Here is a 14,732-nt window from a genome sequence, read left to right as displayed (position 1 = left end):
TCATCTATGGGATTCTGGCCCACAGTAGTAGATACAATAGTCATCTGAATTAAATTTGCCCGTTCCTGTCAATTTTAGTTCACTGATTGCTGAGATGTCAATGTTTATTCTTACCATCTCTTGCTTGACCACTCACAACTTACCTTGAATCATGAATCTAACATTCCAAGTTCCTATGCAGTACTGTTTTTCTCATCATCAGATTTTACTTTTGTCACCAGACACATCCACTGAGCATCATTTTGGCTTTGGCCCGGCTGCTTCATTCTTTCTGGAGGTATTAGTAGTTCTTCTCCACTCTTCCCCAGTAGCATAGCAGACACCTTCTGACCTGGGAGAAGAAATGCTTACTGTTAATCTGTTAATTGTGGAAAGACCTACAAAACTCATTAAGTAGGCAATTGAAATCAGTCATGTTTTCAGTTGGGAACCTTGAGACATATATAATTTTATTCTTATAAATTATAAAATTTAATCATCAAAAGTTTAAACCTGGAAAATCAGTATAAGAATGGGAAGTAAAATCTGTTTCTTGAAAGTGTGCTTAGTGCTGTTGCTATGGTCCTTGCCTTGTACCAAACAGTGGCTTTAAAGTTTTCCAAAATGTAGGAAAGCAATTTTATACACGTTTGAAGATTCCCAAAGCAATGAATGCTTTATACTTACCTTTAGGTTTAGTATGTTTTATGGTGAAATCATTGAACTAATTGGGACATAAATGAAAACTTTATTTTCAAAGCAGTGACAATTGTTTGTCTCTATTAACAGGGCTGCTCTAATGTGATACTGGAATTGAATTTACCTAGGGCTCCATATCAAGGTTGACTTGCAAGTCTTATTGAAGATCTGGGAGAAATAGGTAAGTGGCCTTTTGGTGATAAGTCTGTTTCATTCATTGTGCTTATTTATGTTTTTCTAAAGTTTCTTTTGTCCTTTCAGTTTTTGGTTAAGTATCTTTCCTCAAAGGTTAAAAAAAACCCAAAAAACTATCAGTGAACCATAGAGACATCTCATGCATGGCAATAGGAGTTTTTACCACTGTTTCTTCTCTTGGGCTTTTTATTTCATTTTTTATTGTGTTCCTTCTTCCTTTTAAACCTGATCTCACTTTGGCTTTTGAAAATTAACACAAATTTATGAAGAATGTGAATTTGATTTTGAAATATTGGGAATAAATGATTAGACAAGAAAAGCACTTGAAGTATTTTCTGTCACCACTATGCTGGCCTATTTATACTGATGTTTTCAATACTATTTTATTAAGATCCAGTTGATACTTTGGAGAATCTAGAAATGTCAGAAACTAAGGAGAATGGCATACTACTAATGATTTTTTCTTGAAAGTTTGATTTTTTAAAATAAACTTCTTGAGATCTAGCAAGTCAGCTATTTAGAAATCATTTATCTTTTTTAATATTATACTTCTTTCAATATAGTGGTAGTTTTCCTTGATATTTACAGTGCCAGTTTAGAGAATTTGAACTCCATTGTTTGTTACAAAGCAAGGACCACAGAGATAGTATGAGTTGCAGTTCCAAGAGATGCAGATTTTATCTTCCACTCTTACTCTATAATGTCTCTGTGAAATTAGTTTTTCGGTGTCATTTCTTGACTATGGTATCAGTCAAGCAATTTTGTTATAGGGGGCCAAAGTTGTAATTATATAGTTACAAGAAGAAAACTGAAAAAAAATTCCAGATGAGTTGTTTACATCATTTCCCTCTCTAGTCTTTACCCCCAAAGAAAGGGGAACCCTGATACTCTGACTTCTTAAAATCATGATTTTTTCTTGCCCATGCTACTTCAGAATTCTTTATCAAATGGGTTCACCAAAAATGTAGGATGGGTCTCAAGATCCTTGCTGTGATGCCTAAATTGCTGTAGCCATTTCTAAAACTTTATCTAGAAAGATGCTCCATATCTTCCCTGAGAGAATTTTGTCAATGTACTTGAATCATGTAGTCAGTTATTTCTCAGGTACTGTTTTGCCTATGGAATTTTGCTTGTTTTGTGCCAACTTTATAATTCTGTCACACATACAAACAAAATCATTTCAGTTCAGTCGCTCAGTCGTGTCCAACTCTTTGCGACCCCTTGGACTGCAGCATGACAGGCTTCCCTGTTCATCACCAACTCCTGGAGCTTGCTCAAACTCATGTCCATCAAGTCAGTGATGCCATCCAACCATCTCATCCTCTGTCGTCCCATGGAAGTCCAAAAACAAAAAGAATGAATCCACATGTATTTAGCATTTAAAATTTTGGAAACATTTTGATAACTTTTTACTTCATTTTACTTTTTCATTAAACTCATTAATTTTACTGTTGCATTTTTTATGATGTAAGTAAGGTGGCCATTATTATTCATTATTTAGTAAGTGGAGAGGAGAAGGCAGTGGCACCCCACTCCAGTACTCTTGCCTGGAAAATCCCATGGATGGAGGATCCTGGTAGGCTGCAGTCCATGGAGTTGCGAAGAGTCGGACATGACTGAGCGACTTCACTTTCACTTTTCACTTTCATGCATTGGAGAAGGAAATGGAAACCCACTCCAGTATTCTTGCCTAGAGAATCCCAGGGATGGGGGAGCCTGGTGGGCTACCATCTATGGGGTCGCACAGAGTTGGACACGACTGAAGCAATTTAGCAGCAGCAGCAGCAGCAAGCAGTAAGAAACTAAAAATTTTGGCAGAGAATTTTAAGGACTTGCAAAAAATGGTGTACCTTATTGTGATATTATAGTTAATAATAAATAATTACATGTTATTAGAACTCAGATCTGCTTACATGCAATCTTTTTTTTCTTCTGTTATTTATTCTTAACTATGGATAATGATTATGTTGATATATCCTGTCATTGTGAGACCTTTAATATTAAACTCTCATTTGTGAAGTAGTAATAGGACATTTGTTTCAGTAATAGCAGGGGAATTTTAGATTTATAAGTAGGAGTTACCTGACAGTGACCATCATGGAACCATGAAAGAAATGACTTTTAGAAAATAGACAGTCTTTCCCAGAAGGGTACATAATTGTGTATGTATTAAAATGCCCAGCTATTTTCAAGAAATACTCATTTTCTTTCTTTCTTTTCCACTCTTCCATTCCTTTCCCTCCAGAAATCCCTAAAGTGAATATTTGTTTTCAAATGGTTATCCCCATTTTACCTCTCATAGAGGTTTGCAGAACCTGACCTAGATTATACTAAACAGGAACTAAAATATTCCACATAGCTTCCAACTGAGATTGTGTATATGGGTAAATGTTTACTTAAAGTGTGTATGTGTATGTGCGTGTTTTACTTCATAATATTTACAGTTATTTCCAGAGTTTCTATTGTAAGAGTATTAAATTCAAATAAAAGATCAGTTTTAGTTATTTCAGTGGAGTAGAAAAAACTTCATTCACATACTCGTACATATTACTATAAGTTTCATAAATTGTAAAAATTAGGCATCATACCTGACAAAATATTTGCTCTAATTTTCAAATTATTAAAAAATAAATAAACTATGCAGGAAGATGATTTGGCTAAGGAGGGGCTGGACAAGTGATTCAAGTATGTGGTGTGCACACATTTTTTGGTAAAATGAAACATACTGAATAAAACTGTTAATACACAGGCTGTAGCATGTAGCTGTTGAGAATGTAAGCTTGGAAATCATATTGCTTAGATTTGAATTATGGTTCAAAAACAAACCAACCATATGTGAAACCTTAGATAGGTCATTTAAACTCTCTAACTCTTAATTTCTTAATCTAGAAAAAAGAGATAATAGTAACTATTTCTTAGAGTTGATTTAAGGACTAAATGTGTAAATACATATAAAGAGAATAGTAAGCTTTCTTTTTTTTTAGTTAGTTTTATTTTGTTCCCTATTAACATGAGTCTCAAAGTTTGACTGTATTTTCCAGGCCACCTGATCAGTGTCCTGACTAGCATTCTAACTTTGGTCCATGAAATGGTAAAAAGGAGTTAATTTGTAAATGTGCATTCTGTGATTTTGTTAGCATGTGTATGAATTTTTGATAGCTGTATACTAATATTTTAAAGCTTAAAATGTCATACATTTATTATGTTAATAATTACCATGGGTCAGGAGTCCAGGCATGGCTTAGCTCAGTATCTTACAAGGCTACAATCAAAATATTGGCTAGACTGCATTTTCCTTTGGAGTTCAGGGTCTTCTTCCAAACTTACTGGGCTTTGGCCAAATCCATTTCATTGCTTTTATAGGACTGAGATCCACAGGTCCGAGAGGTTATCCACAGTTCTCATCGATGTGGCCCTCTCCATATACAGTTCACATAATAGTAGCTTGTATCTTTAAAATTAGTAGGAGAGTTTCTACTAAATGTTAGAAAAATAGAGTTATATATCTATGTGTGTGTGTATATAGTAACATAACCATTGAAATAGCATCCCACAACCTTTGCCAGATTCTGTTAGCAGCAAGTCATAGTCCTGCCTGCCTGCAAGGGGAGGGACTTATATAGGGCATAAACCTGGGGACCACCCTAAAGTTTATCTGCCACAGCATGTTAATTTCTTAATTTAAAATTAATTTAAACTATCATTTTATTTTTTTTAATTATGTAAGATTTAATAAAAAAGTAACATTGTCACTAAGTCTAAAATTTTATCCTCAGTTCTGCGTATGGTATAAGTTTCAGTGGGCCATTCCTTTCTGCCTAATATTGATCCATTAGTTTAAGCTGGCTAACCACCAGACTAAAACAGCATTCCCTGGTACTCTGACAAAACCCTGGTATCCACCATTTTCTCCTCATTGCACTGATATGTACACCTTGAACTTGCCTTATATTTGCCCACGTCTTTGTCAGTGTATATCCTATTGTTTCTTTTCCCTTGTCTTCGGTGAATGTAAAGCACATGTGCATCTCTGCCTCTTCCATTACATTTGTCCTGTTTCTTTCCTCCTTTTTAGCCAATTCAAGATTTTTCCTGATAATATCATGTGTGTATCACCTGTAGCCTTGCATATAATCATATCTTAAGAAACATTCACTAAATATTTGAAAAGTGAAAGTGAAAGTTAACTCAGTCATGACTGACTCTTTGTGACACCATGAACTGTATAGCCCTCCAGGCTCCTCTGATCATGGGATTTTCCAGGCAAGAAGGGAAGCTCAAATATATGAAATACCTCCTTAATTAAGAGCAGTGGTCAGTTTGAGAATCATGTTTTAAAGGATGGTTTTTATAAATTATCTGCTCTTACACTGACTCAGTAATCTGAAGTGTATCTCAGATCTTAAGTGTAATCTTAAGTGTATTTCAGTAATCTTAAGTGTGTCTCTTAAATCACCTCTAGGAATCCAGTACAACTTGTATGTTTGAAACTGATTGCACATGGGAAGAATGTGAATCTTGGGGTCCACAGGGTGAGCTGTGATAGGCAGCCTTTAAGATGGTCCTTAATGATCATCATCTCCTGGTTTTCATACAACTGTATTTTTCCCTCCCACATGTACCTTGTTTCTTGTGGCCAGTTGACTAGAATATGGTACAAGTAATAATATATTGCTTTTCAGATTGAGTTTTACAAGATATTAGGACATCTGTTTTGGATGTTCTTGCTTGTTTCTATTTTTTTCTCTATCTCTTTTTTCTCTTTCCCCCTTCCCTTGTTCCTTCCCCTTTCCCTTCTTTCTTTCTCTCTCAGTCTCATGACTTGCTCTAGGGGAGGATAGCTGACTTGGTGAGATCCATGTGGTGAGGAACTGTTCCCTCTGTCCAGTAGACAGGGAGGAACTTTCAGTAACTGCATCTTCTTGAGGAAGCCTGAGCCTAAACCACCTAGCTGAACTACTCCTGGATTCCTGATCCTCAGAAACCGTTTGACATAATAATTTTTTTTTTTGGTCCAAAGCTGCTAAATTTGGAGGTAATTTGTTATGTAACAGTAGATAATGAATATATTATATACTACCCCTGAAAATTATTTCCACAAACTTCATTACTATTCTGGACTTTGCAGGAAATACAAAGATTAATATAGTATACAGGTATACTGAATATGTGGTCTCTAAAGTAAGTGCCGTGGGGAAGGCATGCATGTTTATGAGAAAGAGGGCTTAAGTGAGAAATCTTTAGATTTCACCTTGAATACTGATTTCATAATACGCAGAGGCCTCTTCTAGTCTCCTGCTGCTTGAGTACATCAGTGTTGGAGTGTCAGGACTGGGTAGATCTGGGTGCTAGTCTGGTGCTGATTCTCTTTTAGAAGAGCTGTTTGAAATAGTTAAAAAACAAACAAGCAAACAAACAACAACAACAAAAACTCTTACCTTTACAGAGTCTGAGCTTTTGGAATCTATTCTACTAATCTATCATACTAGCTTTCCATCGTTCTCCTTTAATGTCTTTATAGAGTTGTGAAGAAAACATCTAGATATATGTATACATATGTGGGGTTCAGTGCTTTGAAATGTTTAAGTTAGAGAAATAATTCATTCAGTCTCTAGGAAAGTGAGTTGAGAAGTATGTATCAGCAAGTAGTAGAACAAATTTTTGTATAAATTCACGTTAAACTGTCATTCTGAATTTTCTTCCTATTGCTTATTCTGTAATGATAGAACCTGGGCAAAAATACAGCATTATATATTTTTTAATTTAAAAAAAATTTATTTTTTAATTGAAGGATAATTACTTTACAGAATTTTATTGTTTTCTGTCAAACACCAACATGAATCAGCCATAGCTGTACATGTGTCCCCTCCCTTTTGACCCTCCCTCCCATCTCCCTCCCCATCCCACCCTTCTATGTTGATACAGAGCCCCTGTTTGAGTTCCCTGAGACATACAGCAAATTCCCATTGGTTATCTATTTTACATATGGTAATGTAAGTTTGCATGTTACTCTGTCTATACATCTCACCCTTTCCTCCCCTCTCCCCATGTCCATAAGTCTGTTCTCTATGTCTGCTTCTCCCATTGCTGCCTTGCAAATAAATTCATCAGTACCATCTTTCTAGATTCCATATATATGCATTAGTCTATGATATTTATCTTTCTCTTTCTGACTTCCTTCACTCTGTATAATAGGCTCTAGGTTCATCCACCTCATTAGACCTGACTCAGATGTGTTCCTTTTTATGGCTGAGTAATATTCCATTATATATATGTGCCACAACTTTTTTATCCATTCATTTGTTGATGGACATCTAGATTGCTTCCATGTTATAGCTATTGTAAATAGTGTTGCAATGAACATTGGGGTACATGTGTCTTTTTCAATTTTGGTTTCCTCAGGTGTATGACTTGGAGTGGGATGACTAGGTCATATGGTGGTTTTATTCCTAGTTTTTAAAGGAAACTCCATACTGTCTTCCATAGTGGCTATATCAATTTACATTCCCACCAACAGTGCAAGAGGATTCCCTTTTCTTCACACCCTCTCCAGCATTTATCATTTATAGACTTTTTGATGATGGCCATTCTGACTGGTGTGAGATGATTTTTCATTGTAGTTTTGATTTGCATTTCTCTAATAATGAGCAATATTGATCATCTTTTCATGTGTTTGTTACCCATCTGTATGTATTCTTTGGAAAAATGTCTGAAAATACAGCATTATATTTTTTACAAAGGGAAAAATAGAAACTGGTTCCTATAAAAAAAAGGAGAGTTTACATTTGTAATATCAAATTTATGGCCTGGAGTGATCCACTAGTAAAATTTTTGGTACCATTATACAAAATAGCAAAATATGGATTTTAACTGGCCTGCTTTTCACTTCCACTGAACATTAAATACATTTTTAATGGTCTTATTTGCTGGGAAGAGCACCATTACAATAATTTGCTTTTTACAGCCTATATCAAATATGAACCAGCATCACTTATTACAAAGTTTGTGCTTTGGGAGGCATTTTCATGACATCTAACAGTACTGCCCAACATTTCTTGGAATTAGTCTTTAATCATATCATTTTCCAAAATGAGTTGTTGCTCATACTTACTGATTGTTTTGTGGTTAAGCTAATCCACCAACTATATTTAAAATGTCATACAGATTTATAAGGAAAGGTCCACTGAAACTACTGTTATATTAGTAATCACATGAAAATGTTATAGAACTGCTATGCAGCTTGAGTGTTTTCAGTTTTTTTTTTTTCCCCTCTATGATATCCAGGGGGTGAATATGAAACTTCATTTTTAACTATTGGCATTTCAAGTTTTTACTATTATCTGCTGGAATACAAAGAACTATTACTGTAGGTGTCATGTGAAATAAAGATAGAGTCTGAAGCCTACTTCAGCTGTTAGCCTTATTAAGGAGTTCTTCATGTGTTGAATCCAGCACCTGGTCTTGTGTAAGCTGTGCTGTGGGAGCCTGGGGAGAGCTCTCTTTCTCTTTACTTTGGCTTTATTAAGACTCTGTCACATTCTCACTGTTGCCCTACCTTATCTAACTCTCTAGCTACAACTCACAGGACAGTAGGTCTAATATAGACTGACGCCTTTGTCTGAAGACTGATTGAAACTTGTGTCTTAGAGTTGCTAATGCTCACTGAACCATTTTATTGAAGATAAAGTAAATAAAATAGATTGCCATATGAGAATTCTCTGAAATCAAATGGAATAATTTGGCAGGTTTAAGCCCATGAAGAAGGCAAAGCAGTGAAACAGATGTGAATACTTTTTATGCTCAGTATATCAAGGGGAAAATATTCTTGTTATATTGGGCCTAAATTTTCATTCTTATTCATACAATTAAATGTTAAGCATAAGTCTCAATTGGCCTATTATTTTTGGTCTTAAACAAGGGGTCCTCGTATGAAAGTAATATGAATAATAACTTTTAAGACTATAATAGTGTGGTGATTTTTTTCTTTGTCTTTTTCTCACACTTAAGCACAGGAATCAGTAGCCTTAGAGAATTTAATAAACAACACAAATGAATGAATTTGATAAAATGCACTCTAGAATCTTAAGGTTGGAAAATAATAGTTCAGTTCAGTTCAGTTCAGTCACTCAGTCGTGTCCGACTTTTTGCGACCCCATGAATTGCAGCACGCCAGGCCTCCCTGTCCATCACCAACTCCCAGAGTTCATCCAAACCCACGTCCATCGAGTTGGTGATGCCATCCAGCCGTCTCATCCTCTGTCATCCCCTTCTCCTCCTGCCCCCAATCCCTCCCAGCATCAGAGTCTTTTCCAATGAGTCAACTCTTCTCATGAGGTGGCCAAAGTACTGGAGTTTCAGGCAAATAATAGTAAACCTTACTAAAAGATGCTACCAATCTTGACCATTTTATTCATTAGTTAAGAGTGTATGTTCACATGAGAACAGCCTTTTTGGAAAACTGTCCTGTGATTTTTTTTTTTCTCCTTTGAATATGTGTTAAGTTTATATTAATAATTTCAAAATATTTGCTTTGTATATATTGTCATCTGAAATAATCTTGGGGAGGGAAAAAAGAAGCTGGAGTAACCTCAACATCTAGAATTCCATGAGATTTTAATGAAAATAGCGTATGATACCATGATAACATGTATTGACATATTTAATTTGTAAAATACAAGGATCTGAGCACTTATGTGAAGATGTGGAAAATCTGATGGAGGGAAATGAAGATCTCATATTTGATTGCCTGGGTCAGATTAAAAGTAAATATTTATAAAAGAAAGATCAGAAGCAAGATAGCGGCCCCCGTGGATCTGGAGTTGAAGAAGGCCTTCACAGAGCTTCAAGCCAAAGTTATTGACACTCAACAGAAGGTGAAGCTTGCAGATGTACAGATTGAACAGCTGAACAGAACGAAAAAGCATGCACATCTTACAGATACAGAGATTATGACTTTGGTAGATGAGACTAACATGTATGAAGGTGTAGGAAGAATGTTTATTCTTCAATCCAAGGAGGCAATTCATAATCAGCTGTTAGAGAAACAGAAGATAGCAGAAGAAAAAATTAAAGAATTGGAACAGAAAAAATCCTATCTGGAGCGGAGTGTGAAGGAAGCCGAGGACAATATCCGGGAGATGCTGATGGCGCGAAGGGCACAGTAGGCAGCCTCTCAGGAACCTCTTCCTTCTGAGCCCTGCCATTCCTGGTGAGGGGCCTGTGTAGGGAAACTGCTCTGCCTGAGGGACATTTTATCTGGATGGTCTAGTAACCTTATGTTTTATGCATGGCCTGGAGCCCCTTTCAGTCTCATCCTTGTATGTTTTATCCTGGCTCTGCCTGCTACCCTTCTCCCCTGTGGTTGAATCATGAACTCCAGGGAAGGGAAGATGGGAGCCAGGACAGACAGGGGAGTTCTTCCGGGGCCTACTGCTGGTCACGCCGGTCAGACCAATAAAAGACATCTGTCCCACTCTAAAAAAAAAAAAAAAAAAGAAAGATCAATAAAAGGGTTTTGTTAGAAAAGTTTCTGAACTTGCTAATTAAAGACAGCATTTCTCTTCAACATTATAAAGAATCTGTCACACTAATACTTTCTTCTGTAATTTCTCTTGTGGTTTCTCAATATTCAAGGTAACTTCAGTTTATGCCCTTTTTAAATATTTAGTTCATTTTAAAATTTTTAGCTAATACATTTCATTTATTTGTTTCTCAGGTAATGATTCATGCTTAATTTTAGTTATAGCTATTAAGCACATGTTTTTCTTGTCTCTGGGTACCCAGTAGTTTTTTCAGTTCTCACAACCATGCCATAGTGATTTCAACTGTCATAAGTTAGATGCAAAGTATATATGACACTCTCATATTAGCAATAAACCATCTTAAAGAAATCTTTGATACTCTTTGACTTTTTAATTAATATTGCCAATTAAGAACTGCTATAATCTTAACCATAAATTTGACCCTTTTTCTTCTATAGGGTTCAGTCAGGGTTCACGGTGACTCTGATGCTGTGCAAGCCTGAATAGGAATAAACATATTTCATGTTCCCTTGTGAGTGAACTCAAAGAGAAGTTACTGCATTTCAGTTTTCCTTGTATATTACAGCTAAAAATATAATCATTTGTCCAATGATTATTAAATAATTTTATATTCTTTAGAGTTTTATATTATTTATGCCCTTATATTTTATATTTGTTTTCTTCATTGTTATAGTATGTGCATATTTCTCTCTGATTAACCAGAAATGTTAAAGTTCATTGCTCTATCCAGAACTGCATCTCGTTTACTCTAGACTCCAACCATTTATCTCCTTTGGCATTTTGATTTTCAATATGAACTTGTCTTCAAAAAATCATGTGTAGAGAAGTTTCTTTAACATGAGAGCATTATGCTGAGACTCTGAGAAACCTTTAGTCCCTTTAAAATATATTCTAGACATTTAGCAACATGCCAAACTGCAAATGAGAGGAAGTTGTAATAAAGGAGTGTATTTAGTGAGTCTGTTTCTGATCCCACCCTTGATTTGTTATGCCCTACCTTCTCTCTAGTTACCCTTTGTTCCTTTGCATTTAATTCTACTTTTCAAGTTCTGATCAACATCCCAAAGAATGGGTATTTCCCCTTATCTATAGAACCTAGCATTTGTATACTTCTCTGTGGGCTTCCAACTGATTTTAGAGTCAGCTCATGGAAGGTCATTAAAAGATCATATCACTCATTACTGAATGGCAGTATTTGAAAAGTTAAAACATTTGTGAATTGTGTGTTAGGAAGCAGAGATAAGTTTCTGAGGCTGGTGATTAGTAGAAGTTGATCTATAACTTACTCTTATTGAGTTGTAACTCTAAATTTCAATTACTATCATGATTACTTAACATATTTATTGACTGCTATTTTGCACATTACTTCATATTTTTATCTTGTTAGCTAATCTAAATGTTCTTTAGGAATTTCCGTGTTGTTACAATGGTTGGCAGAATGCATATTTGCATATATGCAAATATGAATCATTCAAGAGAAATGACAGTATACAATTTTACAGTCACAGCATATGAAATCTTGATGGTAAAAATGTATTGGCTTATTAGAAATTTATGTATGTGTGCATGCTCAGTCGTGTCCAACTCTTTACAACCCCATGGATTATAGCCTGCCAGGCTCTGTCCATCAAATTTTTGAGGCAATGATACTGGAGTGGGTTGGCATTTCCTTCTCCAGGGGATTTTCCCAACCCAGGGATTAAACCCTTATCTCTTGTGTCTTCTGCATTGGCAGGCAAGTTCTTTGCCACTGAGCCATGGAAGAAGTCCTAGAAATTTATATAGATATTCTAATATTAATTTACTTAATGCAAACTGATAGAGAACTTCCTATTGCCAAATACTTCTGTACATTATTTTAAAATAGTTAATCAAAAGACTTGAACTAAAAGTTTTCTTTTTACTTACCCAGATTATGTGATGAATAAATAATTGGGAAGTTTGCCTCTTGTGACATCAACACATAGGTATTATTACTGTGTGATTTTAATGTAGCAATGAAATGAGCTAAAAAATATTAACTCACAACTTTAAGAACAGGTACTATCATCTCATTTTAAGATGAGAAACAGATATAATTAGTAATTGGTAAGGATAGAGTCAGAATTTAAGCTGAGGCAGTTTGGTTTTAGAGTTTATAAGTTTAGCCTGGGAATTATTTTGGTGGATACTTCCTAAGGTCACTCCATAGTGAGTCACACTTTTGAATAATTCCCACCCCTTGAGTGAGGGCAGAACCTGTTACTTATTTCTAGCCAACGTAACATGGCACAGGTGGTGGAATAGTCCTTGCCATGAATATATTATGTTATATAAGATTGCATCTTAACAGACTGGAGCAAGAGTTTATCCTGCTGGACTTGAAGAAGCAAGCTAATGTCTTTTGAGGGGACTTGAGAAATTGTCATGTGGCAAAGAACTGTGAGCAGCCTCTCAGGAGCTGAGGCAACCTCTTCCCTGCAGCCAGCAAGAAAATGGAGCCTTCACAAAAGCAAGGAACTGAACTGTGCCTATTGTCATATGAGCTTGGAGGAGAACCTGGAGCTCCAGGAAAGTACACACTCCAGCCAACACTTTGTGAGAGTCTGAGCGCCAGTTTATCTGTTCCAAGACACCTGACCCACAGAAGTTTTAGGACAATAAATACATGTTGCTTAAAGCTACTAGGTTTGTAGTAGTTTGTGGTAAATTTTACACAGCAATAGATAGTTATGAACCCATGAACAACATAGGTTTGAGATGTGTGAATCCACTTGTAAACTGGATTTTCTTCTGTAATGTGGTACTATAATAGTACAAAATTTGTGGTTGGTGGACTGTGTGGAGGGTCCATACCCCCACCGCCAACAATTTTCCAGGGTCATTTGTAATACAGTTGTGAATAGTTGAAATAAAATCCCATGTTGCTTGCTGTTAATAATTCTCATAAGTAATGTGGAACTTGAAATGATTTTTGAAGAATGTGGTTGAGCTGTTTAGAATTATAACTACATGACTGTGAAAAATCCTTTACATCTAAGAAAATCTGATTGAAGGTTACAGCATTTACGTTTGGGAAGATCTGAAGATATGTTTGGGAAAGAGATATCTATTAAAATTTTTCTGATGGCTTTACAAGAAATACCAACTAATAACAAAGTGAATCTGAGCATTATTGAAGCACTTTAATAGAAGGCTTGTTTGACCAAAGCACTGGAGGCAAGAATAACTTTTAAAGAAACATTCATCTTTCATGCCTGTTGGTAACTATCCCTAGCTCTCTTCTTGTAGATCACTTTTTACCTCTGTTTTATGTTTCCTTAATCTGGTCACCCTTTGCTATTTGTTTTATGCCTTAGAAATCTGAAATTAGTATTTATCTTTTTGAAAATACATATTTTATCTCAAATTTTTGGATAAGTTACTTAGTTTCTTTACTGCACATGTCAAACAGTTGAAAACTTTGTGAGTTATTGTCATCAACAATTTAAAAAATAAGCTAATTTTAATCAAAACATGTAAAAGTGTAACGCTGACAACATATATCAATGCTACAAGGGTGAGGAAGGTATATGATATTTTATTCAATCATTTGTTACTTTATACTTTAGAGCTCCAAGCTTTATCATACATGTATGGAATATCTTAATGAAGCTCTCTGATTGTTTAATAATTTTTAAATTATGATGATAAAAATAAATATAGCTGGATATTTAATAGGACTACTTAAAATGCAGTTGTAATTCAGTAATTTAGATAATTAGGTAAGTGTAGTCAGGTACAGTGAATAACTGCGTTTTAGTTTGTATGATAAGAAATAGGCACATGGATCTACTCTAAATTTTTAAAATCTCTCACTACAGGATTGTTTATGGTATTATAAAATAAGTGACCTAGTATTTATGACCGCAGAAAGTAGCCTTTAAAAAACACTTTAGCTTCTATAGATCTTTAACTAATATGAGTGTCTAATTTTTACATCTTTAACTCTTTAGTAATCAACCACTTGGGGGATAGTGTGTGTATTTTTTTTTGTGGGGCTCAATGTTGGACTGGAGAATAAGTAAAATATGTAATTTTTTTGAAAGTATCCTTCACTGTTATGTTTAAAATAGAATTTGTATGTGAAAATTCTGAGATTCAGATGATTTCTTTCTCTATGATCTGTGTTCTTTTAGAGATCCTTTGTCTTTACTGATTAAAGTTAACATTTTCCACATGTTCTTCTTAACCCATCTAAAGAAGTGGTTTGAAATGTTTCAGTAACAACTTTACAAGCAAAATATTTAAAAATAGAAAACAATTCTGCAAGCTAAAAAGACACATTACATATACAGT

General features: G+C 35.1%; 2 protein-coding genes across 2 annotated transcripts in view; both read left to right on the top strand.

Annotated features, from left to right (window-relative positions):
• Window positions 1-791: 791 nt before the first annotated feature.
• Window positions 792-14,732, top strand: part of FOXP2 (forkhead box P2) — a 449,483-nt gene continuing 435,542 nt past the window's right edge. Inside the window, exon 1 of the mRNA XM_052638364.1 lies at window positions 792-859. The gene's annotated coding sequence lies outside the window, so the exon portion shown is untranslated. The remainder of the gene's footprint in view (window positions 860-14,732) is intronic.
• On the top strand, window positions 9,597-10,353 carry LOC128046275 (prefoldin subunit 1-like). The gene has a single exon (XM_052638392.1). The coding sequence runs from the start codon at window positions 9,597-9,599 to the stop codon at window positions 10,035-10,037; it is 441 nt and encodes a 146-aa protein (XP_052494352.1). The 3' UTR covers window positions 10,038-10,353.

Source organism: Budorcas taxicolor, chromosome 4, assembly GCF_023091745.1.
Source record: "Budorcas taxicolor isolate Tak-1 chromosome 4, Takin1.1, whole genome shotgun sequence".
Classification (NCBI taxonomy): domain Eukaryota; kingdom Metazoa; phylum Chordata; class Mammalia; order Artiodactyla; family Bovidae; genus Budorcas; species Budorcas taxicolor.
This window is presented reverse-complemented; position numbering and strand designations above follow the sequence as displayed.

Bases quoted from the DNA above. Each gene is read 5' to 3' on its own strand.
- LOC128046275 (XM_052638392.1), top strand. From the start codon at position 9,597: ATGAAGATCTCATATTTGATTGCCTGGGTCAGATTAAAAGTAAATATT.